The sequence below is a fragment of the Macrobrachium nipponense genome, chromosome 27, assembly GCF_015104395.2.
Source record: "Macrobrachium nipponense isolate FS-2020 chromosome 27, ASM1510439v2, whole genome shotgun sequence".
Taxonomy (NCBI): domain Eukaryota; kingdom Metazoa; phylum Arthropoda; class Malacostraca; order Decapoda; family Palaemonidae; genus Macrobrachium; species Macrobrachium nipponense.
Genome location: NC_087216.1, coordinates 42,690,563 through 42,714,232, shown reverse-complemented (window position 1 = coordinate 42,714,232; position 23,670 = coordinate 42,690,563). Strand labels below are relative to the sequence as shown.

The 23,670-nt window shown below is 37.0% G+C and overlaps 1 protein-coding gene across 3 annotated transcripts in view; it reads right to left on the bottom strand.

The window, feature by feature from the left end:
- The window catches only part of LOC135201055 (centrosomal protein of 104 kDa-like), a 458,443-nt gene that overhangs the window by 84,838 nt on the left and 349,935 nt on the right, over window positions 1–23,670 (bottom strand). For all 3 annotated transcript variants that reach the window (XM_064229911.1, XM_064229913.1, XM_064229912.1), the window contains exons 5-6: window positions 11,667–11,874; window positions 10,091–10,302 (exon numbers count right to left, since the gene is read on the bottom strand). In XM_064229911.1, the coding sequence (XP_064085981.1) occupies window positions 10,091–10,302; window positions 11,667–11,874 (420 nt within the window). The remainder of the gene's footprint in view (window positions 1–10,090; window positions 10,303–11,666; window positions 11,875–23,670) is intronic.

The window sequence follows — 23,670 nt, the reverse complement described above, 5'->3', positions numbered from 1 at the left end:
TCTTGTTTTACGTTGGTTGACAGTAACGCTTCCCATGTCCATATATATATATATATATATATATATATATATATATATATATATATATATATATATCATATATATATATATATATATATATATATATATATATAAATGTATAAAAAGTGAATGATAATATGTGTGTATGTTTGTATGTACGTAACTCTGTGCGCTATATCATTTGACCCAGCTTAGGTAATAGGGTATGTTTCAAACCGGTTCCCCTTCCCTTCTCCTTTCCCCTTCCCCTTTCCCTTCCCCTGAAACGGGACTATTGCTGCCCATAAACTTAGTAACTAATGTGATATATAAACTCTACTGGTTATCGTACCTCATTTCATTTACTCGATACCACATAAATATAAAACTGAAAACGCTTTTCTTTCTTCTTTCTTGTGATTAATAATTATGTATCGAGTTTGTGCTTGGGTTGTTGGGGATTGGGGGGGGGGATGTGTTTAGGTTTAGTGTCGATGTATTTAGGTGTAGTAGGGGGTGTGCTTAGGGTCAGTAGGAGGCGTGTTTATGATTAGTACGGAGTATGTTTTGGTTTAGTGGGGGTTAAATAGGATAGTCACCACAGTAGTACCTGGATAAATTGGACAGTCAGCATAGAAATCCATGGATAAAAGGACCCACACCACAGTAATATCTGAATAAATGAGACAGTCACCACAGTAATACCACTTGGAAAAAGGGAGAGTCGGCACAGTAATACCCAGATAGAAGGTATAGCCACCACAGTAATACATGGATAAATGGGACAGTCATCATAGTATTATCTGGATAATAGGGACAGTCAGTGCAGTAAAACCTTGATAAAATGGACAGGCTGCACAATAATACCTGGATAAATGGAACAGTTACCACAGTAACAACTGAGGGACAGTCACCACAGTAATGTTTAGGTAAACTGGACAGTCACCACAGTAATACCTGGATAAAAGGGATAGACAGTATAGTAATACTTGGATAAATGGGTAAGTCACGACAGTAATCTTTTGATAAATGGGCCAATCACCACAATAACACCTGGATAAAAGGGACAGTCAGCACAGTAATGACTGGATAATGAGACAGTCCCTGCAGTAATATCTGGATAAATGGGACAGTCAGTAGAAGGAGGCGCAGGAAAATTCTTCTGGACCCTTTCAGAGTTATCTTGACAACTACCTATGAACTCACTCACTCTGGCACTTCTCCAGTTGCACAACAGAGCATCCGGATTTCTCATTCCTAGAAGCTATGGCAACAGAGCTCTTTCAACACCCTGTCCACATGAACATGGCTTCATAGTGATTACTTGCAACGCTTGTAAATTAACCTCGGACGCAAGTCGCACCCACTCGATGGCATAGTTGCCTAATACTCCCAAGCAGTCATTGTGCATTTGATTTGTTTTGTCTGGAAGCGCTGGGATACTACACCGTGCACATGAAATATACACAGTGCTTCAGAACTAAACAGTGTTTCTTGGTTTTTACGTCTTTTTGGAAATTTGGATTTATTCTCTTGATATTGTCTTCCGCCTCAGCAACAAAAGGACATAACTCTTATAGCAGAACGATAGTGTAAAGGTGTCCGTAGGTTTAAGAGAGAGAGAGAGAGAGAGAGAGAGAGAGAGAGAGAGACAGAGAGAGAGAGAGAGAGATAATTTGTCATATATAAATATCTTTCTTGCTCTTCGTGTTAAAAGCATTTTGCATGCGGTTAAAACATTACATCTCATGGCTTTATCGCGTCCCTCAGCCTTCAATGTCGATGTTAAGCGGCTGTTCTGCAGTTGCTTAGAAACGTGACAATGAGAGTTCGAACACATTTGAGTATCATTATCTTTGTCTGCTATGTCAAGCGATCTTGGTACACGTCATATAGCAAGGGTTCAGTCTCAAGTTTTTATACTTATTATTGCTTTTGCTGTAAACTGGGAATGACATATAAAAGACACAAAAGGATTAAGTCGCTCATTTGAAGCCACGAACACGATGTCAGCTTCTTGCTAACCAAGAGGTGACATTCTCTGGTTCAAAAGGGAGTTAAAGTAAAATAATTGAGAATATATCGATGAACGTAAGTCACTTACTAGTTTCTACTAGTTTTCCAGATAGACAGATAGATAGATAAACAGACTGAGATATCACTGGTTAACTTGGATACACAGACAGAGTAGAAAATTAGGGAAGGAATTTTATCTTGTTTCTCTGTAGAATCTCAGGAAAATAATACGCAACTTATATCCATCTCTTGATTATCGTTTGGAACAAAGACAAAATCCGAGGGGTGGTTAGTATATATATATATATATATATATATATATATATATATATATATATATATATATATATATATATACTATATATATATATATATATATATATATATATATATATATATATATATATATATAAGTATGCAGAATGCACTACTTTGGGCCGAACTTTGAGACGTTGCGCTACGGCCTTGGGGTGGGGTCTTGCCGTCTCGATACTCTTTTACATTACCGTAATTTTTGACGGTATGGGTACACTAGTAAATAAATGGTAACATTTCCTTTAAATTAGGTGGAAAGGCTTTTCACAAAACATGAAAGGAAGAAACTACTGTTCTTGTAGCTACACGAGCATCGAATCGCAGTGAACCCGAAATCAGAAACATCCAAACTTCGAGCCAAAACCCGACTTCTACCTCACAAGCTTCATTTTAATTCAACCTCAGCAGCGGCGGTATCATTTTCACGAGGATTTTTATGACTTTCCATTCACTTTGCTTTCCCCATTGAAGGCAGAAGCAATCTTCATGAAGGGGACAATGGTTTATTTAAATTTCAATTTTTTTGTCAACAGACCATCGAATCGTTAAGGCTTCCCTAAAAGAATATGATGATGATAAAATACGAATTATAAAACACATCGACTTGCAAGACAGAAGTGTAACATATCGATAAAATTAATTTCCTTATAGAAATGGACTTGTCATTCAGGACGAAATGTGAATTATGAAAGATACATTTAATTGCCAGCAATCACAAAAACAACTGCTCATCTGTTTTCCATTTTTCCCATAACATAAATTCCTTTTGCCTATGAGAACTACCGAATATAGATTTTATTCAAAATAACCAGTCTGCAGTACCATTGATTTTTTTTCTAAGGAATACGTTGGGCTTCAAGTAGAAATTAAGTTTGTAGAAACGAAATAAACTTCATCACATTCGTGCGTTTTCTTTAACATCAATCAATATTATTTGTTAAGGGATGAATTACATTCATTCCACTTCATAATACAAATCCATAGCTCATAATTATGAAGATTTCTACCGTCAAAACCCCTACTGCATATGATTATATTGTCGCATAATTTTCATCATTTTAAATTCAACAATAATAGTGATACATCACGAGCATTTTCCAAGCAACTTGAATTTGGAAATACTAAAAATAATTAAACAGCTGCTGTCATATCAAGAATAATGGTGACACAAGGTTAATGTTTTTTTCTTCCAGCAATTCACCTTGGCAACAGACCTGCATTCTTTGTTTGTCAATGCTTTTCAGGGTAAAAATTCACATCATGTATTTTTCTACTTTTCTCAGTCATTTCCCTTTGAAAACATAATACTGATTGAATAGTTAACTCTCGTTTAGCCAGAAATATTTATTTATATACATACATACATACACACACATATACGTATATATATCATATATATAATTTGAACTAAATAAATATCTCAACAAAAGAAATTAAGATTTTAACTTCTTGAGAAATTCGCTCACATTGACAGGTGTCTGAACTGTGGATATCTGCAACGGAATTACATTCGTATATATAATTTATACTTTTTACCCTGAGAAACTTTTCACGATACAATCATTCAGTCTATTCATGCTTGGTTTAAAAAGCAGCTAAGCTTGACTTAAGAATGCTTCAGGCTCGATAACTAACTCTACTGACTCACTGAACATAAAATGATAACTCAATAACAATTTTTTTCTTCCTTGATATTGACAAAAATAATCTCCATTACCACTTACCATCATAACTTCATAAAAATAATGGTAGTCCTCACTATCATCACCGCGCATTGTTTTTATTTCGCTGTGTCCATCAATTACAAACTACAAACAATGGAAAGGAAAACGCACAAAGACGCTCAAAACAAACTGCAAACTCCTTTTCCACTGTGATCGTTTGTGCTTCTTCAATGTAGTCGGCACCAACCCCACCCCTAGCCCCACCACCAATGAAGAAGGGGAGAGGCACAAACAGTGAAAACAATCCACAAACGACGCTTTCCTCTCGCCACTATTAACGTTTGTGAGACACTAAACCATAAAAGGTTTTCGGCCAATACCTTCCGTCTGCTTTCCAACGGATCGATGAAACGAAATACCACCGCGACTTCACAAACTTCATGGAATTCAAAGTTCAACGGACGTTGCACACAATCTCTGCCACGCTGCTTGTTTTGTACCGTAAACTGGCGTCTCATGAACGACGGGTATCATAGGGGAACATGTAATGTCTCGTTAAATTCAGTGTATACAAAAGAATATTTCATAGATAATAGCATTTTCCTACAACAACGCACACGAGAGGCTGCTCGAGTGAGGCTTTGAGAATAGCGCGAAGAATTCCGGCTGCATTGGAAAATTCTCTCTCGCTCAGCGCCTTCTTCAAATTGATGCTGATGGTCCAAAAGATTTCTTAATTCCTTCAGTCAGTATCATTACACGATGCGGCTTTGTTTCTCAGAAAATACTAATATAGCCCCCATAGATACATCGTTCTCTAGTAACACAAGCAACAGTGCACGCAAACAAACAAACACAAGATTACATAACTTCCAAACAAACAACGTGTCTTTGACGAGAAATACCACAAAATAGTTGCTATAAATGCACAAATATCACTCATCAAGAGCCAATCGATCCCCACAAACATGCTTCCTTATATGAAGAGCCTTCCACTGCACCACCTCTTCAACTCAGTCAGCCGATGCTTTCTCTGTCAGTCTCCATCTACTCTCTCCTCCCAAAACTTTCTTTGTTCTCCACACGTGACAAAACCACTATAAACATTCTGAGTCATCTTTTCATGCATACTGACCATGCCATATTTCTCACCCATTCAGTACCTCGTATTCCATATATTCTCTGCACTCACCTCCCCAACATTTATCAATAACCCCTTCATATTTATTTGCTCTTATAGGCAGTTCTGTTGGCTTCCAAGCCTTTCGTAGAAATCCTAGTAATGTCCATGCGTCACTTATCTTTTGAAAGACATCGACATCTTCCATTTTCTTATCACTAATACCAGAACACATATCTTCACCCTCCTACCTAATAATTGCATTCATTGCCTTATTCCAGTAAACATATATTTTCCAACTTGCACTTCTTACATTTCAAAGTGTTACCGCACACTGAAATTCATCTTCAAAATCATCACAGGGAATAAAAATGTATCACATAATGATGTTTCTATATTCCTTATCCTTTCCGCAATATTCTAATTACACTATTAACCATCATTAACTAAATTTTCAAGCAACCAAATTTTCAAGCAACCACGGAACATCAAATCACCTTTTACAGCAAACCCGTCACTTATTCGTCAGTATACTGAAACAACTTTCATTCTTGTTATAAAAGCTTCTAATCCCTTTCGAGAAATCACATTCACAACTATAAATTCTCAGTTCTTTTATCAGTGCTACAAGAGATGTTCTAATACAATATATGTCAAATGAAGGTTTTTCCTTCGTTCGGAAACTAGTACATCACTTTCATACAAAAAACTTGATCCAGACAGCCTTATCCATGCCTAAATCCATAGTGCTCTACCTGTGCAAAGTCATGTGAACATCGTTCTCCTCACATAAAGGAACAATTATTCATCTCAAACATTCGTTTGGAACCGACCCTTCTTCCAGACACCTTACACATTCTGGTAAGCTATTCTTCAACTGTCTAATTTTCTTTCCTACTTCTTTTCAGTCACTCTCACAAACATTTTGAATCTTACACCAAAGCCTTAAATGCCTCAGTCATTCAAAACTGCCTCTTTTCTACTCTATGTTTCAAAGAATTTCCAATTTTCTGTACTAACCCAATCGATTATAGGACTGGATTCTCTTGGATTCTATAATCTATCAGATCAAGGGACTCTTCTATGCATTTACTTATGTGCGACCTATTTTGATCAGTTCCGTCTTATTTTGTAATATTTTCTTCTTTTCGGTTATGCAATCGCCTTCAAACATCATCTTACCGCCCACGGCTTTTATTGCTATTGCATACACTGGCCTGTCAAGGGTTTCTTTAACTTTATCTTATTTTTAATTCATCTTCTACTTATATTTCGTCTCTCTTCTTTCTTATCAAAATCAATATCTTTCATCATATCTTTAGTCATATTTTCAACGCTTCCTTTCCGACTGAAATTATTACTTAAATACGATCAGATATATCCAACACTTGCTTTTCCACCTACTCCGCACAATCACATACTCTTACGATTCATATTTTAATAATCTTATTCGCTGACACCGCAAGCATAATGAAGTACACACACGTAAATCTAAATTTATATTTATGTGTGCGTGTGTGTGTTTGATGGTGCGGAGTAGATGAAAAAACAAATGGTGGGTATATCTGACCATTATTTAAGAAAGTTCATTTGCAAAGGACGCGTTGAACATGTGACTAAAGACGTATCCTGCAGTTTCATAAACCATGCACGTGCTTGAAATTATGGCGGTTAATGGCATTTTCCTTGTTCGTTTTACAAAGTATTTGTTCTGAATTAAGTCGTTAATTACTCATGGGTTTTAAGGGATATCTGTGTCATTGCCGAGATGCACAAAAGTGTTGGATATATTGAGTGTTCACAGGTAGCTGCCAGGTTCGATTACGAGTGAATGTTTGGGTTTGCACGCTTATTTCACTTATGAATACACATTTAGGCTATTAAAATATAAATATAAATAAATATATATATATATATATACATATGTATATATGTATATATATATGTATATATGTATATATATTATATATATATATATATATATATATATATGTATATATATATATAATATATATATATATATATATACATTACAAACATATATATGAGTATATAACCATTCATTTTGTTTAAATAAATATAAATATATCAAATGAATGTATATATATATATATATATATATATATATATATATATATATATATATATGTGTGTGTGTGTGTGTGTGTGTGTGTGTGTGTGTACACATGTGTTATGCATATATACGAGTAAATTAATCTATACATGCGTGTATATTCAAACATGACAGACGCGCGCACACACAAACAATCACACATTTTATCTAAACCTGGCAGCTACCTGTGAGCATTCAATATATCTAATACTTCTGTGCATCTCGGCCTTTACACACATAGCCCTCAAAATCTCTGAGTAATTAACGACTTAATTCACAACAAATCCTTTGTAAAACGAACGAGGAAAATACCATTAGCCGCCATAATTTCAATAACAATGGGGCCCAGACCTTTAAAGCGCGTTCATGGTTCGTGAAACTGCATGATTACGTCAGACCCCATTATCATACCCAGACCCGGGAGATGGATGCAACTGCCCACACAAAGCATAATAAAAAAAAGGACAGAGTTCACAAATAATAATAATAATAGTAATTCTTATCATTAAAAGGAATGACAGCATAAAAGCATAGTAAATAATCAAAATAATAATTAAGGTCACTATGATTTGCGATATAAATGTCAACACATCACCAACGTGGTTAAAAACGATAATAATCTTAATAAAATGATTTTTCATGTGGTATCATTAGAAGTGAAGACCGTTCTTTGGAAAGTCACCCTCCTCAGCCAGAACGATATATAAACCTTGAAATAAAGAAAAATGAAATATTGCATAATTTGGTAGGCGGCCAAAGCCCTGGCGTGGAAAAGAATAAGCCTCATCCAAGACGGTAAAGACGAATACGTTTAATGTCGATAAATCACAATGAAGTGAATCTACACTTTTTTAAAATGACTTATGATAATGACTCTAATATCTCTAATGTTAACGGTTGGTGTAAATATTGTGAGATCAGTCGTTCTTTGTATCTAAAACTGCTTGTACCTTTTATAGTGTCAATCTAATTCATAGCTCATACCAGCTACTAATATATGAACAAGAGAAAGGATAATAAAAAAAACACACATGAACATCACCCACAGCCTCATAATGATGTAAAATCTGTAGTCACCTCATTCATGATCTTTCAGAACTACTGAAGTTGTCTATATTCATTATAATTCATTCTAGTCATATGGTCCATTCACAGCCTTTCACATTATCCTTCGTTATGTATTCATTGGATATACGATAATTCAATGCATAGCATTATTTGTCAAGTAATATGCATATACAATATAAATCTAAGAAGACAAATATAATTTTCTTTATATTTTACCCTCTGACGTTTATTAATAAACTTCTAATATGCATACTTGCAATATAGATAACATTACTTCTATTTTATCTTACGTTCGCAACTTTCTGCATCAACTACTATATTACCGCATATGACGTTCATAGCTTAGGTTCATAAGCTTTAATGTCAAATAATGTCACATGCTCAGCGGCAAAGATAAGATTACCTTTAATATCATCGGTTATTTACGCTTCCACATTGCTAGAGGCAACAAGAAGTAATTAGGTGTAGCCGTGGCTAATGGATAACTCATTAAACGTAGTGAAGTCTTCTTCTGCCGACAACGATTTTTCCTCTATTTTGCTCGTGAGATTTTGCCTGCCATTTTCATCGCTCTTGTCACTCGACGAATAGAAGATCGTGCAGGCCATGATTCACTAAGTCATTATTTAATTATATCATTAAGAGTTTATTGGGTCTAAGCTAATAATGTCCAGAATATACATTTTTTCCGTCATATCTGGAGTGTTTACGTTCAGAGTTAATAAAAATGAGGGCAAAAACATAAGGTTAATTATATCCTTAGGGACATATATACAAAAGACCAGGATATCGTTTTCTTTGTCTCTCCTACATCTTGGCTGTTAACCTCTTCGTCACGTTGTCTGTGTTCCTTTTGGCTTGGCTTCCACAAGTGACAGGTCATACGAGTATTGAAATCATATGTGTATGTCTAAGCTCTTCGCGGGGAGAGAGAGAGAGAGAGAGAGAGAGAGAGAGAGAGAGAGAGAGAGAGTTGTCAAGTGCCATTTATTTAAAAATAAAATTAATATTCTCAGAAAAAGACAAATTTACAGAAACATCAAAAACAAAAGACAAAATCAAGCCGACAGCCTTGGCTACTTGTACCACAAAAATAATAAAGAAAGAAAGAATGAAACGACATTTTTAGAAAACCTGATTACTTCTTGTGTCGCCTCACAAGCATCGGCTGAAATGAAGAAGTTTATGCACATATCAAACATCCGTCAAGGTCGAAATCCATGTCACCGTCCTCACGCTTCTCACCTAGCAGCAGGCGAGACATTGTAAGTGAAAGGCCCATTCACTGTCACTTACTTTCAAAATGCTTCGCTTCCTTCCCTGAAATCTTCGCTGACAATAACTAATAGTCGGAAATATTTGCGTGAGGGGACTACTCCCAAACACACAACACTGACTGACTTACATTTCCCGGTCTCTCTCCTATTTCTCCCAGGGCACAAAATGAATGGCTTGGTGTCATTTATCTCGACGTTATCCCACAATCCCAACGTTAAAAGCACACGATCAGAAGCGGGTTTCCTTGCGGTATATCTGCTTTAGTTTACCATCGACGTAAACGTAAGATGTGTTACAAAAAGCATGATTCTCATTTATAAAAGAAAAAATGAACTGTCATTTGGACACGAACTGTGAACTGTGGCCCTCCCTCTCACTCTATCAACACGTTGTATTCGTGGGTGGGATCCACAGCCATGAGGTCACACACTCACTCACACACTACTGCCATGGAGTCCTCTCCCAGGATCCCCTAGAAAAACACGATCTTTTCAAAGGATCTCTGTTGCCTCTTACCCCCTTCCTCTCGAGCAGATCGTCGATCTGTAAGGCCTTGTAAACCTGCTCTCGGTAATCCTCTGCAAGCTGCTTCTTGAGTTTGGCCCTGTCGAAGTTCTCGTTCTCGATAGCGTGTCTCTTCTCGATCTCGTACTTGCCGAGTCGTTCCCCTGCCTTCTGGAGCTGAGTCACTGCGTCTTTCAGTTTATTGGCATACTCGTAGCGTTCCTCTGGGCGGGGCGAAACAAAGAAAACGGGTACGATACAGAAAATGGCACCATAGAAACTGGGAAATTTATTGCCTTAGTTATAGCATGCCGCCTTACATAATACAGTGGGCTGTTGAACGCAATCGGGTGCTTTTGATTTTCGAGGAGTTATCGTTTTTACACTTTGGAACTTATTCTTATAAGAGCTAATGACCTTCCATGCAAGCAAAATATCGGAATAGGACATATCTCATAAAAGTGACTCATGAAATAATAAACTGCCATGTCATAGCATTATTGAAGTCATCTAATAATACCAAACTTAAGAACTGACTAAATTAAGACACGCAGTTAACAAAATAAAAAATACACACTACTTTGGTTATATTACTCTGCTTGCAAAAAAAACAAGTGAAAGAAAACAAACCGCATAAACCACAGCTGAAAGAGGGGGTTAGAGGGAGGGGAGGGGTCCTCTTTCAGTTTTCCCTTCTTATTTAGCCATGACTCATTCCCACAAGTCACTGAAGAGGGAGATTGGCGGACCTTTTGGCTCCAGCCAGCAAATAAGTCTGAGACTGCACTGGCTGCGGTTATTGCTCTCCGACTGATTCATTTTCTGATAAGAGTCTTATGCAATCGATGGTGGGGTTTGTATTATTTATTGTTTCCGCGTGTTGTGTTCTACCGTTTTTGGATAAATATTCTCTTCTGCTTATCATACATTACTTAGTCGTAAGCAAATCTAATTCATATACGTACATACGAGTATGTGTGTGTATATGAATGTGAAATAATATTAATGATTGACGTATTTTATAGATATGAATGACTAGTCAATATACTTAAGTGTTGTTAACTGAATTACTGTCTGATCAAGGCAACACATTTATGTAAATATTTAAATATTCAAAATTCCATTGTACAGAAACTTTTACTTAAAGAAAAAAAAACATGCCCAGGTATTTATTGATAATCAGAGGTGCTTGTATTCTTATTTAAACGCTTATTCCCATTTCTTTTACCATAAAATCGACTAGTTTTCGCTTAAGAGGAGTTACTTTAGTCCCAAAAACTTTTGGCCACCTCAAAAAACGTCATGAGGAAGAGTGAGTGTGTTTTCTCATTTCAGTCTTTATTTCCCTTCACTTTGCAGATGACCTCACATGCACACAAGCTTCATTTCATCAGACTGGGTTAAGGATATTAGTAAGGTCTAGGACGCCTATAAAAACGTCCAGATAATTAGCTTACTATTTTATGAAAACTCATTATTCTTCTTCCGTTAGTGAGAAAGGAAAGGTTTTGGGCCACAAGGAATGTCAATCAAATTAGTTTTTTTTTTTTTTTTTTTTTTTTTTTTCCGTCGCTTGTGGTAAACCTACCCCTGAGAGCGGCTGCCCGTCTGTCCTCCAAGTTCTTGATTATGGAGGCAGCCTGGGTATCGACGTACATAGCGAAGGCCAGGTCATGGTACAGGGGCACTTCCTGCTCTCGCGAACTGGGCACTTGGCCGCCTTCTCCGTCAGGAGACACGCTGTTGTTGTTGGCCTCGACTTCGTTGCCCAGGATACTGATACCCACGATGCCAATCTGGAATATTCATGATAATAATAGAGGTTGTAGTTGTCGGTGTTCATGTCCTGGCTAGGAATAATAACAATAATAATAATAACATTTTTATTCTCATCTCGTTGGTAGTAAGAACATTCATAAAAAGATTATTTTTCCTTTTCTGATTATCATTATTCTTTACAAAACAAGGCATCTAAGAATTCTGACTTTTTATACAAAAATACACACACACTCTCTCTCTCTCTCTCAAGTACGCGCATTAAATCAAAAATTCTACATTACATGTTAATTTTTTGCAAACCAATCAGCGTGAAGTTAACTCCTGCATTTCAAACACCGCAGTCTATAGCCTCTTAATTCATGGTGAACGATCAGGTCACTGAAATATTTAATTGTTCTTATATCCGCTTATTTATAACAAATTACCCTCAATGCATTAAGACATAATACCAATTCATAAAAGAGAATTTTAGATATGGCATACCTGTATGAAGTCAGTCATTAAGCGTATATATACATTATAGTGTCCAACAGCTAAAAGGTAACATATAAAACGTAACATGAATGAAACTAACAGTTTGTTTTGAATGAAATCCTTGAATCGCCATCTCTGTCTGCCCATTTACAGAGACACTCTTGAAGACAACCAGCATCTTAATTTTACCGCTTGAAACAGACCCATACACAAATATCAAGCCACAACTGAATGGTCAAACTCGACTATTCATTGTTATAACTAGACCAAATGCCCTAAATTCGAATCCTAGCCGGGACAGATACGCTAAATAATTGAAATTCCCTTTATGTGTAAGCTATTTCCATGGTATAGCAACAAATATTAAACATATTCGGGGCTTAACATTTGTGAACATAAAAAAGTGACGTGTGATTAAGGAGTTAAAAATGTCAGCGAATTTTAAAAACTCTCATGTGATTTACCAGGCCTAGATTTATAGTTACGCAAGGCTAACATTTTCTAGCGAGTTTGTCTGTTTACAATAACAGTAATATACCCTGACGTTTCGAAAATAGAAAAAACGCGGCAATCGTTTGCCTGTGTATGTCTAAGCAAATTCAATACCTCTTGTCATCTACAAAGAGAATCAAAGAAAGTATTCCTCTAATTGAGCTTAAACCACCTCTCATATTGCGATATGCCATGTCTCACTTGTCAGGGTATCACGAAAGTTGTCTGTATCACAGGTAAGACATTGCATGTCAACGTGGATTCTATCATCAAATCTGCGAGCAACGTTTACATTACCAACCGGTCACGACAGCGCCATTCGAGAAATGAATCAAGTGATGGAAAGTTGGAAAAAGGTGAGATTTTTCAGTTTCAGTCTCGAGCTTTGTGGAATGCAGTGTGGTAACGCGTCACATTTCAAAATCATTAGGAATTTAACAGGTTTTAATGGAATACAACAAAAATCTATTTTTTTCCGACTATCATTTCTATACGGATTAATTTTCAAACTGAAGAGTCCATTTAATTCTGAGACTTGTTATCGCTTTTTAGTCCTTTCAGTCGAATCAAACTCAATCCTGGGTTTCTTCCATTATGGATACATTAATCAAGATGGATAACCTTTTCCTTGTGCTGAAGCTCTGTATTTAAGATCAAATATATATGTATATATGTATATATGTATATATATATATATATATAAATATATATATATATATATATATATAAATAATATATATATATATATAATATATATTATAAATATATATATAATTATATATATATATTATATATATGTGTGTGTGTGTGTGTGTGTGTGTGTGTGTGTGTGTGGGTGATAAAGATTCAACATTTCGAGGCCGAAGTCAAACGGTCAAATAGTAAGACTTTAATCCAGTTACACCAACTAAAAGTTAAGCGTGGAAGAATCTAACACTAGAATCAATCCTTTTAATCAATTCTTTATGTTTTATTGCCGGAATGTAGAATTTATAGACATAGCTCTGCGTTGCCGAGTAATTAAATCTTTAAGATTATTAAATAAATAAGAACTTTCATTCGGTAACCAAGCATGTTTTGAGTCTTTTGCGAGCAACTGTGCCAGTTATTCTCACCACTGGTCCTTATATAATACAGTGTGTGCTCTGAATGTAGCTTGGAAACGGAACCTAACGCCTTTGACACTGGAATAACCGTCGCCACAATTTTCTATTGTAATTTTTGTAATAGTTTGGAACTCTCTGCCTAGATCCTTTCTTTACTACCGTCATATTTTACTCTGTGGGAACACTAGAGCAGAGTATTTATTAACAACGTTGGAAACGTCTTGAGAAATTAATATTCAATTTCTTGTAAAAGGTTTCCATTCTCACTCTCTCTAATTTCTGCTCATATGATATCGAAACACCAGTATTGGGTTTCCAGTCGACAGCCTCTTGTCAATTCAAAATGGCCATCATATGCACGAGGTCTAATTACCATTCCCAATTCAAATCTGTGTCTGGTGAAGTGATAATTAGGGTGTTGCTGAATTTGACTCTCATTCCGATTTACCGGCTGAGGCAAAGCTCTTTGGCCTATGAGATGAAAAACAAAACGATCTCACAAAATCATTACAAAAACCTATTTCATATCATAGACAATGATATATAAATATATGTATTTCATGTCCATCTTTATCTGAGTAGTCCTAAGTGATCATGAACATATTTTTGTGTATTTGTAAAACAATTTGTGCATGCACACATTAATGTATTCATTATGTAAAAACATCATTCCTAAGAAAACACATAATGTACAAGTTAGCACAAGATATGATATGAGTCAGAAATGCACACACACACACACAACCACACACACACACACACACACACACACACACATACACACACACACATATATATATATATATCATATATATATATATATGTATATGTTATAGTATATACATATATGTATATATATGTATATGTGTGTGTGTGTGTATGTATGTATGTATATTTATAGCATAACAGGCCAATTAAAACCTCTGGTTTAAAGCTACGGACTATATTTCGGTGGGCTGACTCCCTTTTATACTTGAGACGTATCCTGTTAACAGAAGAATCTAATTTTATACACACACACATTACTAGGGGTTGTGCCTATTAGATGCTACCTTTCTATATAAAATTATATTTTATCGATGGGATGCAGTTGCTAGTCCCATGCTTCTGCTCTCTATCAAGAGATTCCGAAAGGGAAACGCAACTTGTGTTAGAAATGGTATATAATATACGTATTTTAATTCCATATTTATATGAGTATTCTTAAGTGATCATGAACATATTTTTGTGCATTTGTAAAAATATTTGTGCATGTACACATTATGGTAATCACCATGTAAAGATATCATTCCTAACATATAAATATGAATGTACAAGCTAGTACAAGACGCGTTCTCATTTGGGAATCTCTTGATAGAGAGCAGAAACATGGGACTAGGAACTGCATCCCATTGATAAAACATAATTTTACATAGAAAGGTATTATCTAATAGGCGCAACCTGTAGTTGTGTGTATATGATATATATATAATATATATATATATATATATATATATATATATATATATATATATACACACACACAAAAATAACTTCCCCAGAGATTAATACAACATAAACGGTCAGTTAAGTATGAACAAGAGAGCTCAGCTATTTTCAATCACACAAATAATCATAACCATAGAATAAACTGGAATTTGTCACATAACTTATAGCAGCAATTGTCGATACAAAAGCCAGATGATACAGGTGGCCTTGATTAAACAAAGACAGGTAATAAGCCACTCAAAGGGCGCCTGGGATTCAGATGTCATGCATAAAATCTTCCTTCAACCAACGCTTAAGAGGATTAAAGAGGAATTATCAGTGGGGGTGACCTAAAAACTGCTTGCCTGTGGATGGATTTCTTGGTATAAATACCACCTTTTCTGTAACTTTTCTCATTCATTACCTACCTGAAGAGAGAGATAGCAGTCTCTGAAATATAGTACTTTCTTTCTATACTTTGGCATTTGTCTGGGCTCCTTCTATTAGATGGAATACTGTTGTAACAGAACATTTTTACCAGTCTTTTATATATATACATATATATATATGTATGTATGATATGTATGTATATATATAGATATATATACCGTATATGTATATATATGTATATATGTGTATATATATATATATATAATATATATATATATATATATATATATACTAATATATATATATATCTGACTCATATCAGGAATGAACCTGGGTCTCCAAAGTGACAGGCCAGCCAGGGCAATACCAATTGACCTACCAAGGTCATAATAGAAGTTGGAACCTAAGTACTTCTGTACCTAAAGATTTTCCTTGGCACGTGCTCATGTGTTCATTATTTCCATCATATTCACAGTAAAGGGGTAATTCGAATGAAATGATCCCAACTGATTCTCTGATAGGTCGAGAAGTTGCGTAAAATTCGCTGGTATGTTAGGTGGAAGTCTGCTCAGGAAAAAACTTGGTAGGTCAATGTCAACTGGTATTATATCATGTCATTGATATTAATAATACTACCCAATTGAATGTTATTATATCTACTATGATCAGCCATGCATTACCTATTTCTGTCCGTAAAAAGATACTGGCACGAACGCCAGTTGTCCTGGACCCACCTTTCAGTGGAGATGCTTTCGTAATAAACCATCAACACAGGAATTGTGTCTCTTACTTACACTGACCATAGAGTATCCTATATTGTGCAGTGATGGAGTATTACCTACGCATAATTTTGCGATTGCATAAAAAATCACTGAAATATTAATAAGACCAAGAGACACCGGAAGAGGAGCCAGCGATGGAGCAACAATGGATCCAAACACACTAGTGCAGGCATTAGATAAGACCATACGAGCACATGGGAATAATTCAGCACAAGAATCTTAGGTATATGATGTCAGTGGAGGATTCCTCACAACGGAAGTGATCTACGGAAGATAGGATAAAAATCAGCAAGTTTCCATGTGATGAGGCAGTAATGTATATCAGGCTACTCTGCAAAGACAAATTGCAAAGTGCAATAGACGCCCAATTCTCTCCAGCCACTTGGAATGCTCTAGGGGTAGAGGACCCCTTAGATGCCCTGTGGGAAATAACCATGAAGACAGCAAAGAGAGTGGTTGTGTGGGATAAGTTCTTCATAGGAAAACCGAGAGATGATATGGCAAAGGAATACATCCAGAGGTGCCAACGGGAAGCCCTTGAGTGTGCGTTTGCATGCCCCAGGTGCAGAGAGGATTTATGTGAATATGTGCTGGCAAACAAAATAGTGAGCAGCATACAGAATCAAAAAAGTTTAAACAGGATGTATTTACAAAACTCTGAGAAATACAATTCCGTTTGTGCAATCATGGCAAAATACAAGGCATTCAAGAATTCAGCACGGGGATGTAGGGTTCCCACAAAATAAGGAGAGCGAAGAGAGGTCGACAAGGCGGGCATCGAGAGGGATCAGGAATCGGCATTGCCACTGGAAGAAGGAGTGGCAGCGAAAACAAATTACCAGAAAAAGAAGGAAGATGGGGCAAAACTGACCTCCAAGGTAAGAGTGAAATGTGAGTTTTGCAGGACTGTGCCCCTGAGGGGCAGTGCCAATTGCTCTGTTATCACTGTTTTTACTGTGGAAAAATCATGCATTTTGCCAATCACTGCTATGGGAGCAAGAGTTGTACAACTAGCAAGGGTGCTTCAGATGGTAGGATAGGCACTATTACTACAAGCAATGTTGACAGCAGATTACAGGTTATGTGGAAGACGATGTCAATGGCTGGGAGGTCTGATCAAGATGTGTTAAATGTTGACACTGTGTCATGCACATAACCGAACATGAATGTCATGGTCTCATGTGTTAAAGATAATTAAAGTTGCATATTAGAAGCTGTAGCTGATGCCGGGGATGAGGTATACATAGATGGCTTGGAACATACATAGAGCCTGGGAATTGATGTGAAAAATCCAAATGAAGTGGAAGTGAAGCTGTGACATGCAGCAGGTCTGATGAGTGTAATGAAGTTTTGTCAGGTTAACATTAATTAAGTGTGGCAGCATGTCAGCAAGCGAGTGTATGTAATTTGTCAGTATGACACAAGTTATTTCTGTCATTAATCAGGGTTGGTGGATCCCAATTTCCCCAACCACACAGTCTTTAATATTCATAGAAATTAAGTTCTGGGGATAGGGGCTGTTAATGAGAAACCCAGTAAGATGCCATATACCCCCACAGAGGATAACATTCCTCTTTTTAAGCAGTGGCTGATGGAACGTTTTTCAGATACAACATTCAATGTGAATAGAAAATCCTTTTCCATAACGAGCGGCAAACTTCACCACATACACCTATTCCCAGGTGCAGTGCCATATACGTACCATGCACCAATTACTATCCCTAAGCATTGGGAGAAAGAGGTCAAAAAGAAGATAGACGAGGATATTCTAGCAGATATCTCGCAACCTGTGCCTACAGGGGAGGTAACTGAGTTGTGTACCTGCATGGTGGTGGTAGAGAAAAAGGATGGCACTCCAAGGAGGACAACAGATTTGAAAAAACTTAATGTATGCTGTAAAAGGGAAACGCATCACACGCTTGCTCCACTTGATATGGAGTCAAGTGTCCAGGTGCACATTTTTAAGACTACAGTTGATGCACACTGGGAACTCTATCAAGTCTTCTTGATGTAATGGTGGATATGCCGAGGAAATTTAAATGTATTGATGATATACTACTATTGCATGATTCTAGCATAGAAAAAGCTTTTTGGCATACTTGTGATTTATTGTTGGCATGTGAAAGGAGTAGTGTAACTCTAAACCCAAATAAATTCCAGTTTTGTCAGTAGGCCATGAATTTTGTTGGCTATAATGCTGGGTGAATCAATATCTGCATTCGGAGAGTAAGTTGATTGCTATAAAGAAGTTCCCAATGCCTGATCCGCCCACCATATCCGATTTTCGGTCGTGGTTTGGGCTGGTCAGTCAGTTGGCTCCCTTTGTTGCAATAGCTCCTGTCACGGCACCACTTCAAGAATTATTGAAAAAGGGAACCAGCGCACAAGTGTACTGAGAAAATTTGATTTCTCAATTTGAATATGCTTTTATGAGTTGTGCAGATTAATAACCAAGAATGTGCATTATTTAAAAGAAAAGACCAATCATTGTTATGACTGACTGGAGTAAAGAAGGGATGGACTTTGTTGTATTATAACAATATTGTTCTTGCATATATTATGATGTACCCTTCTACTGTAATGGAGGTTGGAGGGCTAGCCCTATGTGGCAGCAGGCACCTTTCAAAGGAAGGGGGAGGCAGTGGCTGTGGTCTGGTGCCTGAAAAAAGCTTGTCTCTTTTTGCTGGGCAGCCCAAACCTACTCCTTGTAACAGACCATCGCCCACTGGTTAAAGCACATTGAGAATCCCAGACTGTTCTTTTTGAAAGATAAAACCCTTCTGATAAAATCTCATATGTGGCAGGTAAAAGAAATACTGCCGCTGATACCTTGTCCCTTTACCCGAGTCTAAAGGCATCACCAAGATATGGAAGAGGCAGGAGAGGTATGCAGGATAATGTCTGCTGCAAAGACTGCATCTCTCCATGACGTGTAGTGACGTCATAGTAATCGGCAGTGAAGATGTTGAGAGAATTGCCAATAAAGATGAAGATTATTAGTTATTATTAAAAAGGGTGAGAGACGACAACTGGCCAGAAAGGAATATTTGGCTTATACATTTGACAAAGAGAACGTACATTTGGTAGTGCGGCAAGGTTTGCAGGAAACTAGCACATAACTGCACTCAGGCCAGTCAATGTTGTGCAGGATACGGCAGTTGGTGTATTAGCCTGGGATGCCACCTTGCAATGGAAACGCTTTTGTAATAACGATCAACACGGGAACAGTGCCTTACTTACCCTGCCATAGAGCATCTTATAATATATAATATATATATATATATATATATATATATATATATATATAGATGTTATATATATATATATATTATATAATATATATATATATGTGTGTGTGTGTGTGTGTGTGTGTGTGTGTGTGTGTGTGTGTGTGTGTGTATCAACATGTCATCCCTTGATTATCTGGATTTGCACTATTATCAACTTGATATTATCTACAAGAGCTGCAGCACCAAAAATATTTATACAATATATTTAAGTAAAAATGAATAAAGAAACCTTCCATATGGCTGGCATGCATGGGTGGGAAAACGCAATGAGAACACCATTATGTCAAATACCACAATAAGAATGGGGTGCCGATGGGGTGGAGGCTGCTCAGGCCTTCTCCTGCTTAGGAGCTTTCACAACAACGTTATATAAAATGTCATTGCACATTATTTTGTTTATATCTTTTGAATGGCTGGGTATTATGAGTGGGGTAGGCCAGAGTAAGCATATTCAGGGTGAGAGGCCAGAAAAGGTGAGTGAGAATAGCTAGGTGGGCCTTTGCCTGCTCCCAAGCAGACAAAGGTGCTCCATTCTCATTGTGGTATGCGACTTAATAGCGTTCTCATTGCATTTTCCCGCCCATGCAGCATTGTCAGTCATATAGAAGGTTTTTTTAAATTGATTTTTATCTGTTAAAAATATATTGTATAAATATTTTTAGTGCTACAGTACTTATAGATAGAGTCAGTTACTCAAACGTTTGAGTGACTGAAAAAGATACATTATAACTACAGTAATGTCAGGTAGAAGTTTTGTGGGTGGGAGCGCATTAGTGCTCTTTTGGAGCTTACATGACAGACATTAGCTCAAGAGTAATATCATACAATGTGAATGTTATCTATACCTTTGAGAGACAGACAGAAATGTGTCATAGGACTACTTGTGCGATGCATTTGTAAAGTCCCCCTTCATCTCACCTGGCCAGCTACTCTCCTCACAACAAACATCTCCATGTGCCAAATGCACATATACAAGAAACACAGCCTACATAATGCATCCTTTGTACATATTTTTCATTTATATTAGTGTTATGTTAAATGCATCATTATTACCATATGCATTATAATGTCAACATTTCGGCCATATGTACCATAGCTTCAGTCGTGCCTTGTATATTGATTTATGTGTATCTTTTCAAACACAAGTGATTGTGTTGTGACCTCTGTTTTGGTTCACTCCGTGTCTGGCATTACATTTGTCGTCTGAATAAATCAGTATGTATTTAGACTACCTCCTAATCACTCCTTCACTACACACTACACACTACACTGCTTTGCTCGGTTGCAAGCAATTTTTCAGTAGTCACATTAAATGATTACTGTGTTTCACTTGGGTCATAATGTTTTCCGCAGGTTTTATTGCTTTGAGGGGCGGGGGGTTCCTGCATCACTGCTGATTTTGCTGTGTGGTACTGTGTATTGTGTGCTGCTTGGCTCCAAGATCTCTGAAGAGGGTCAGGAAGGTGCTTCCATTTCAGGAAAAACTGGAAATCATGGATAAGATTGATGCTGGCTGGTTCATAACTCATATCATGATTAAGTCTGCCATAGCACTGTCTACCTTGCAATACATCAAAACCAACAGACTGAAAAAGACATCCTGGATATGGTTTAGTTAGCAGAGGTGTGTCCACACGGTGCTGAGTTGAAGGCTGCTGATACAATGTTCGCAGGTCTGCATGGACTTGCAGACTTTAAGGCATCTGAGAGTTGGCTGTTCAGTTCGAAATTCGACCTGGGCTTTCCAAGAAAAAGACTCATGGCGAATCCCTGGATGTTTCCAGGGAGGGAATAGAGGAATTTCAGCAGACACTGAAAGACCTCACGAAAAGGAAAGCCTTGTTTTGAGTCAAATTTACTGTACTGTTAAAACTAGTCTATCTACCACTCCTTGCTCACTGATCAGGACAAGAATTTACCTAGTCAAAAGTTTTCAAAGTAACATGTGCTCTGTCATGTGCAAAACAGTTATAATTGGACATTAAAAACAACCTCATGTCCTACGTGGGTTGATGGGTAGTCTCCTAATGTTCTGGTATCAATCAGCAAAGTCTTGATTCACAGTCAAGATTGTCTCTAATTGGTTCCATAGCCACTTTTATAAGGAAGTCATTTGTTATTAAACAGTATCTTAGAATTGTTACACATGGGCTGAAGACTTTGATTTTCATTGACAATACTCCTGCACATCTTATGGCAACCAGATGTTTATGACAAAGTTTATATTAGAGTCATGTGTTTGCATCTTAATGTGATTGCACTTGTACAAACAAGACAAAGGTGTTATTTCTGAAACAAAATAGCCATACCAAAAGATGTCCTTGGAGGAGGTGATGATCACTAAAGGACAAGAAGGAAAAGGAGCAAGACCTGCATACACAGGGGGATTGGACACTGGAGAATCTTTGTAAGTATTCACTGAAGTATACTATCTATGCCATCTATAACTTCACAGATGCTTGGAAGAATGATACCCTGCAGACCTTGGAGCACCAGGAAGAAGGTTTAATCAGTTTTCAGTGATTTGATATCAATGCTTTTCATTTCCATCTCATGAAAGGAGATGACAATGTTCCTGAGGATCATGTACAAAAGTGGCTGTTCAATCACAGTGGTGATCTTGGCTTTCAGCTGATTTGCGACAACTAGCCCCCCAAGATGATGACGACACTGACAACAAATCTCATGCACATCAACCCCAACCTACAAGGACATGCAGAGGGTCTTGGACGAATTCATCAAGCTTTGTGAGAACCCCAACATTGACTGCTGCTGTTTCCCCAAGCCCTTGTAGTTTGTTTTAGAACCTTGAGAAATGCTGTGGCTGGTAACTGCAAAGCAGAATCGTTATCCTATTTGTTACTGTACCCTTGAAGGCTTTTCTAGACCCTCAATTATCATGCACCCTAGCCCATCGGCATCCACTTCTTTAGTGACTTGATCACTCAGCTCAGAAACACATGCAAAAACTTCGGAAGTCTTTGTTGGTGTACCAGGTACTTCCATGCAAAAATCTGATGCGTCTCAGCCACCTCCTAAAGATTCTACACACACTTCAATTCCTCTGCCGACTAGTTCACCATTTTATGATCTCCTGAAGGACCAGGAGAAAGTGGAGGAGGAGTGGGGGAGGACTTGTAAGCCCTTCTCTTAGGCTTTTAAAATCTGGCTCACATAAGCAAATTTGATGTTACTCACAGTTAAGAGATAGATAGATAGATAGATAGAGAGAGAGAGAGAGAGAGAGAGAGAGAGAGAGAGAGAGAGAGAGAGAGAGTCTTGTTTTTATTTTGTGTACAGCACTGAAAAGTGAAATGTGCGTTATTGTCTGTGCGGTGATGAAATAAATAAAACATAAAAAGTACAAAATTATAGTCTTACATCCATACAGAACTGTACACTATAGTGGGTATTGTTTATATATAGTTTAACATTAACTAGATCGAAAACATCTATTTTTGTTTCTCCAACAGGGTTCCTCCTACCTCTAACTAATGTAGAGACAGATGTTTCCTCTGATGTAATCTAAAAAAGGCATAAAACTTCCAAAATAGGAAAAGTTGCAAAACTGAGCAACATAAAAATAGTCGAGATGTCACAAAATTGTATGTATTGGCCTGATATCAAGTTCGTGGAAACAAGCTTTAAAAGTCGAAAGAGTCTGGGAATTCTTAATGAGCTCGGCTCCCCTTTCTCTCTCTCCTCTCTCTCTTCTCTCTACTCTCTCTCTCTCTCTCTCTCTCGTCTCTCTCTCTCTCTCTCTCTCTCTCTCTCTCTCTCTCTCTCTCTCTGTAACAAAAATACATTCAAAC